This window comes from Engraulis encrasicolus, chromosome 15, assembly GCF_034702125.1.
Source record: "Engraulis encrasicolus isolate BLACKSEA-1 chromosome 15, IST_EnEncr_1.0, whole genome shotgun sequence".
Classification (NCBI taxonomy): domain Eukaryota; kingdom Metazoa; phylum Chordata; class Actinopteri; order Clupeiformes; family Engraulidae; genus Engraulis; species Engraulis encrasicolus.
In genome coordinates this window covers 41,281,858-41,289,357 of record NC_085871.1, presented here as the reverse complement: position 1 = coordinate 41,289,357, position 7,500 = coordinate 41,281,858, and the positions used below count along the sequence as shown (strand labels likewise).

Sequence of the window (7,500 nt, the reverse complement as noted above, 5' to 3'; positions counted from 1 at the left end):
AAGACTAAATATGGCTGCAGCCTAGGGGGCCCCACAGGCTAGGTATGGCTGCAGCCTATGGCCCCACAGGCTAGATATGGCTGCAGCCTAGGGGCCCCACAGGCTAGATATGGCTGCAGCCTATGGCCCCACAGGCTAGGTATGGCTGCAGCCTATGGCCCCACAGGCTAGATATGGCTGAAGTCTATGGCCCCACAGGCTATGAGGCTAGGTATGGCTGCAGCCTATGGCCCCACAGGCTAGATATGGCTGCAGTCAAGGGGCCCCAAAGACTAGATATGGCTGCAGCCTAGGGGCCCCACAGACTAGATATGACTGCAGCCTAGGGGCCCCACAGACTACATATGGCTGCAGCCTAGGGGCCCCAAAGACTAGATATGACTGCAGCCTAGGGGCCCCACAGACTAGGTATGGCTGCAGCCTATGGCCCCACAGGCTAGGTATGGCTGCAGCCTATGGCCCCACAGGCTATATATGGCTGAAGCCTATGGCCCCACAGGCTAGGTATGGCTACAGCCTAGGGGCCCCACAGACTACATATGGCTGCAGTCAAGGGGCCCCAAAGACTAGATATGGCTGCAGCCTAGGGGCCCCACAGACTAGATATGACTGCAGCCTAGGGGCCCCACAGACTACATATGGCTGCAGCCTAGGGGCCCCAAAGACTAGATATGACTGCAGCCTAGGGGCCCCACAGACTACATATGGCTGCAGCCTAGGGGCCCCAAAGACTAGATATGACTGCAGCCTAGGGGCCCCACAGACTACATATGGCTGCAGCCTAGGGCCCCCAAAGACTAGATATGGCTGCAGCCTAGGGGGCCCTTTTTGCAGAATTTACTTTCTTTTTAATAGTCCTTTCCAGGGCTCTAAATGAACACCAGCCAACCAGACAAATACTGCTGAAATTTCAGAGAAGACCAACTTACTAGCTCCTTGTTGTTTTCTTTATTCCTTCAAAAGATATAGTGGACATACAGGGTTGGACAAAATAATGGAGTCACCTGTCATTTTAATTTGTGAAGTTTCATGGCTCAAGTGGAACAGCATGTTGGCAAATCTTCATTAATTGTTTATTGCACCAATAAAGTGAAGTGTGAAGGTTCAATTGGCAGGGTAAGAGAAGAGTTTTGCTCAAAATTTTGCAATGCACACAACATTATGGATGACGTGTCAGAGTTCAAAAATGATAAATTCTTGGTACGTGTATAACTGTTGCGTCTTTGACCGAGACAGCAAGTGTTTCTGATGTATCAAGAGCCACAGTATCCAAGGTAATGTCTGCATACCACCAAGAAGGATGAAACACATCCTACAGGATTAACTGTGGATGCAAGAGGAACTAAATTACACTAAAATGGCAGATGTCTCAGTTATTTTGTCCGACCCCTGTAGTTGTGAGATTAGCATCTACTAGTCATTTTGAAAAAAGCTAATTTAGGGCCCTGCTCCATTCTAGAGTTGGCAGACTTAGGGGAGTACACATCACATATTTTTCAAATACACGCACACACACACCCATATTCACGTGCACGCCACTCACATTTCTCCTCCTGGTCCAGCAGTGCTTTGGTCAGGTAGGAGAGAGGCAGGAAGTCAGGCCAGAGGAACGAGTTGCCACGGTCATCCAGCGCCCTGCACTCCTGTAAACACACACACACACACACACACATGTCAGGCCACAGAACACTCCTGATGACACACACACACACACACACACGTGTATAGACACACACACACACACACACACACACACACACAGGAAGTTAGCCCACAGGAACAAGTTGCCATGGTCATCCAACGCCCTGCACTCCTGATGACACACACACGGAGTGCGTTGCAATATGCGACCTTGCCTCCTCCACTTGCTTCTCGTCATGATGACATCACTGACAACAGCATTATATATCAATATCTTGCAAAAGCTCAATTGTAGAGTTTTTCTCATTTGCAATTGGGATGGTGAATGAAAAACAGTCCCTCAAAAGTTGTTGTGGCTAGGCTGACAGCTGGGAAACTTTATCGTTTTCTCCACGGAGGAGGGGCCAGGAGGCGGGACGAGGAGACAAGCGCAAGTGGAGGAGGCAAGGTCGCATATTAAAACGCACACACAAACACACACACACGTGTACACACACACAGAATGGGTAAGGCCACAGCAATAAGTGTCTATATCCTGAATGCCTTTATTCACACACACACACACAAGAAGAAATACGCGCACAGTGAGTCAGACCAAGTGAAATAGTATTCAGTCATCCGGTGAATGAATAGACCCATATGAATACACACAATCTCTCCACACAGACGTACGCGCACACACACACACAACTGTTGTTGGGTGGAAAAGGTTGTGTGTGTGTGTGTGTGTGTCTGTGTGTGTGTTTATGTGTGTCTGTGTCTGTGTGTGTGTGTGTCTGTGTCTGTGTGTGTGTGTGTGTGTGTCCTCACCGCGCTCCTGTCCCTGTTGTGCAGTCGGATCCTGATGTATTCTCGAGAGATGCAGGCCGAACTCACAGGATGGTCCCACAGATGACACACACGAGCCAGCATGGACTATAGACACACACACACACACACACACACACACACACACACACACACACACACACACACACACACACACACACACACACACACACACACACAATTATGAACATGTTACATACAGGCTGAACTCACAGGATGGTCCCACAGATGACACACACGAGCCAGCATGGACTATACACACACACACACACACAATTATGAACAGGTGAAACACAGACAGAAGTCACAGGATGATCCCACAGATGGCACACACGAGCCAGCATGGACTACACACACACACACACACACACACACAATTATGAACATGTTACATACAGGCTAAACTCACAGGATGGTCCCACAGGTGGCACACACGAGCCAGCATGGACTACACACACACACACACACACACACACACACACACACACACACACACACACACACACACACACACAATTATGAACATGTTACATACAGGCTGAACTCACAGGATGGTCCCACAGATGACACACACGAGCCAACATGGACTATAGACACACACACACACACACACACACACACATATGAACAGGTGAAACACAGACAGAAGTCACAGGATGATCCCACAGCTAACACCCACAAGCATGGACTACACACACACACACACACATACAGTATGAGCATGTGTTCGCATCTAGGACCATGAATTGATCAATCTATAGTCAAAACAGTCTTTCAGTATTTCATTGGCTAGAGAACTGACTCACTATTTTATTGGCTCGTGTGTGTGTGTCTGTGTACGCATGTGTGTGTGTGTGTTTGTGTGTGTGTGTGCGTACGTGTGTGTGTGTGTGCGCGCGCTTTTCAAGGATAAACTACACAAATGTCAGAGTTCCACAGAAAGTAAGACGTGTGAAAAAGCAGTCAGCCAATGACCCGAACACACACACATACACACACACACACACACACACACACACACACACACACACACACACAAAGCTGACACCGGTCTCTCTCCCATGCACACAGAAATGTGAAAGGCACACACGTACACACACACACACACACACACACACACACACACACAGTAGAGTCCAAGGGAAATGTGAAAGGGATTAGTTACGATGTCATCCGTACTGAAGTTTCCACACAGATGAACAGCACATTTGCCAACGACATACACACACACACAGAAATATGCTGTGTGAGTGTGTGTTTGTGTGTGTGTGAGTGATTTTGAAATTTGTGTGTGTGTGAGACAGACGTCAGCTTTGTGTGTGTCTGTGTGTGCATGAGTGTGTGCGTGTGTGTGTGTTTGTGTGTGTGTGTGTGTGTGTGTGTGTGTGTGTGTGTGTGTGTGTGTGTATTTACCTCAGGTAGTCTCTTCAGGATGCTGAACTTGAGCGCCTCGTTCTCATCACTGTTGTCAAGATCTGAAGATAAAGAGACATAGGGGTGGTGAATAGAGGAGGGAGAGAGAGGGGGGGAGAATGAATGGATAAAGAGAGAGGGGAAGGAGGAGGGATGGAGAGAGGAGGGGGAAATGGATAGATGAAGAGAGATAAGGGAGAGAGAAGAGGTGGACAGGGAGAGAGGGGAGAGGGAGGAAGGAAATAATGCATGGATAAAGAGAGTTGAGGGAGAGAGAGGGGAGAGGTGAAAGAGGGATGGAGAGAGGGGGGAGACAAGAGATGGACAGAGAGAGAGGATAGGGGAAGGAGGGGAAGAATGGGGGTGGATGAAGAGAGAAGGGGGGAGAGAAAGTGATGGCCAGAGAGGGAAGCCGAATGAACGAAAGAATTGATGACGAGATGGGGGGACAGAGAGAGAGAGGGAAGAGATTGGTGGGAAAGAATGAATAGATGAACAAAGGTGTAGATAAAGATAGAAAGCCAAATAATTATGACAGCAAGAGATGGACAGACAGAGGGGGGGAGAAAGAAGGGAGAGAGAGAAGGGAGGAGAGTTAGACAAGATATGGATAGACAGAAGAGGGGCAGGAGGTAAAGAATGGATGGATGACAAGAGAGAGAAGAGATAGACAAGCAGAGAAGGGAGGAGTTGGAAGGAAGAAGAGAGAGAGAGAAGGGGGAGAGATAGAGACAAGGGATGGACAGACAGATTCAGAGGGAAAGAATGAACAGATGAAGAGAGAGGGGGGAGAAAGATAGCCAGCCAAATAATTATGACATCAAGAGATGGAAAGACAGAGGGGGAGGAGGGAAAGAAAGAAGGGAGAGATGGGGGGATAGCCCAATAATTATGACAGCAAGAAATGGACAGACAGATGAAAATAGGTTGGAAAGAAAGAATGAATACAGAGAAGGGGGAGAGGGAGACGGAGAGGCAAGGGGTTAGAGGGAAAGAATGAATGAAGAGAGGGAGGAGAGAGAGAGAGAGAGAGAAAGGCAGCCAATAGTTATGACAGTATGCAGGGGCGCAACTACTCTTTTCTGGGGGGGGGGGGGGGGTATGCAAGAACTATTTTGGTGCCCCCCTCCAAAAAAAACACTTAATAATGATTTGGCGCCCTCCAACGTCCTCTCTTTGGCGCCCCCTCTTTCTGGCGCCCCCCTGCAACGCATACTTCGCATATACTGTAGTTGCGCCCCTGACAGTATGACAGTATGACAAGGTGAAATGAAGGTGAAGGTGAATGAAAATAACACGCACAGACACACACACACACACAGCCCACTGTACGACATACAGAATATTAAAGAAAACAAGCTGGTCCACTTCAGAGAGACTGGGGCAAGGATGACTGGAGCACACAGGATACGTTTTGCTGATATTTATTATTGAGCAAGCATGACTAATGTCTCTACGCAGTGCATCTTCATCAGAGTAACTTGGCCCAGTCTCTCTGAAGTGGACCAGCTTGATTTCGACTGTCTACAGTCCCAGACTGTGAGTATCAACAAGGCAGGAGCGCAAGAGACCTCCTTTCCCAAGTTGAATATTATTATTATTATTATTACACATATTGTACTTCCTATATTACCTATAGTTAAAGTATTGTGCATGGTCACATGGTCATGTATGTGTTGCATGCATGTTTGTATATTGTATGTATTCACTTTCTTTTGCTTTCACATATGGATGTGAAATGTACGTATATGTTTAGGCTTATGGAGAGTTTTCTTTGTTTCTTTCTCTCTTTCTTTCTTTCTTTTTTTAACAAATTTGAATGTGTTGTAAGGTCAGTGTGTGTGTGTGTGTGTGTGTGTGTGTGTGTGTGTGTGTGTGTGTGTGTGTGTGTGTGTGTGTGTGTGTGTGTGTGTGTGTGTGTGTGTGTGTGTGTGTGTGTGTGTGTGTGTGAATAAGTGACATCCCAGCTGACTGAGAAGATTCGCTTCCCTTCTCGGCGTACAGCACGTACACACACACACACACACACATGTACACCACCCACCGCACACGCGCACACACGATGACCCTATCATGCACTCAGAGTATGTTGAAAAAAATACACACCACAATCATAAAGTCACGCACACTCTTACACAAACCCTTACACATTTATGAATAGGGATTAAACGGTACACAAAAATCACGGTTCGGTACGTACCTCGGTTTTTGGGGTCACGGTTCGGTACATTTTCGGTACAGTATATGGGAACAAAATAGAAAACCATTTTCTTCCTCAGCACGTTGTTAATTTCACCAAAATATTGTCAAAATACAAACGGAAAAAAAGGAAATACATTCAACCTGCTACTTTGGGTCGGAGATTTCATCAGTGTAAGAAATTGTGCTTTCTCCTCAAGACCAAGCCTCTACACCTGTTTTTTTTCTTGCATTCTCTCTCAGGGTTCTGCATGAGCCTCTGGATGTACAAACCCCAACTCCGATGAAGTTGGGACGTTTGGTAAACAGTGAATAAAATCAAAATGCTATCATTTTCAAAACATTCAATCTATTCATTAGTTGGAGAATAGTGGAAAGACAACATATTAAGTGTTAAAACCGAGAAAAAATATTGTTTTGGGGGACATATGTACTCATTTCTAATTTGATAAATCCAACATGTCTCAAAAGAGTTGGGACGGGGATCAGTGAAATTTAGTAAACATCCAAATAAGATAAAACAACAAAGAAGAACATTTCAAAATGAATTGTATGGTGATGAATTGTACTGACGGACAATATAGGTGTCCAGGTATAAGATCATCACAGAGAGGCTGAGTCACTCAGAATTAAAGATGCAAAGGGAATAATTACCATAGTTATTACATACATTTTTGAATTCCCTTTGATTTACCACGATTGAGTGTATATAAGACATATTTTTGTTAATAAAATCATTGTATAGGTTCATGACATCATGAAATATATATTGGCTGTAGTCTCACTCTAATTCCTGGAGTGCTAGAGCTATTGAAAATTGACCATATTAAGAATGCTTAATGCATGAAAATGATACAGGGGTTTAACATTCTCCTAAGCACCTGAGCTCACTTGAAATAGACCCAGAAGACATGGGAAACTGTCCTTTGCTTACAGAAGTCAGCAGAAGTTGTAGAAGTCCATTCTTTTTGACAATAGTAGAGCATTGCACATCCTGTGCTACAGTGAAAATGGACCATCCAACTTGTGTTAGTGCTAGCTTCAAAAGTCAGCCTCCATGATGGCATGCGGATGCAGTAGTGCATTGGTTAAGATGTTCTCACTCATCTGTAGAGTTAAATACAGTGCTGAATGGTATAAATGGGTTTTAAACAGCATGAAAAGCCACTCATGTATTATATTTTGAAGGGAGATCTTCGATTACTGCCACATAGTAAGGTCAAATTGCATTCTCTACTATGTTTTAACAGTTTGGCTCCATCATAAGGACCAGCAGGTGATAAAATGGTGGGTTTTTGGTCAAGACCTGTCACACTGTAAGCACTACAGAAAGGAAAACATTGCAAAACATGACAAGGAATACACCCACCATTTAAGCTGGTGAAATCATGTCCAAGATAGGAATTAACACTGTTTTTT

At 45.5% G+C, this 7,500-nt stretch overlaps 1 protein-coding gene across 1 annotated transcript in view; it reads right to left on the bottom strand.

Moving 5' to 3' along the window:
• LOC134464074 (gamma-secretase-activating protein-like) overlaps positions 1-7,500 on the bottom strand; it is an 11,264-nt gene that overhangs the window by 1,100 nt on the left and 2,664 nt on the right. The window contains exons 3-5 of the mRNA XM_063217515.1: positions 3,883-3,944; positions 2,452-2,556; positions 1,544-1,643 (exon numbers count right to left, since the gene is read on the bottom strand). Of these exons, the coding sequence (XP_063073585.1) occupies positions 1,544-1,643; positions 2,452-2,556; positions 3,883-3,944 (267 nt within the window). The remainder of the gene's footprint in view (positions 1-1,543; positions 1,644-2,451; positions 2,557-3,882; positions 3,945-7,500) is intronic.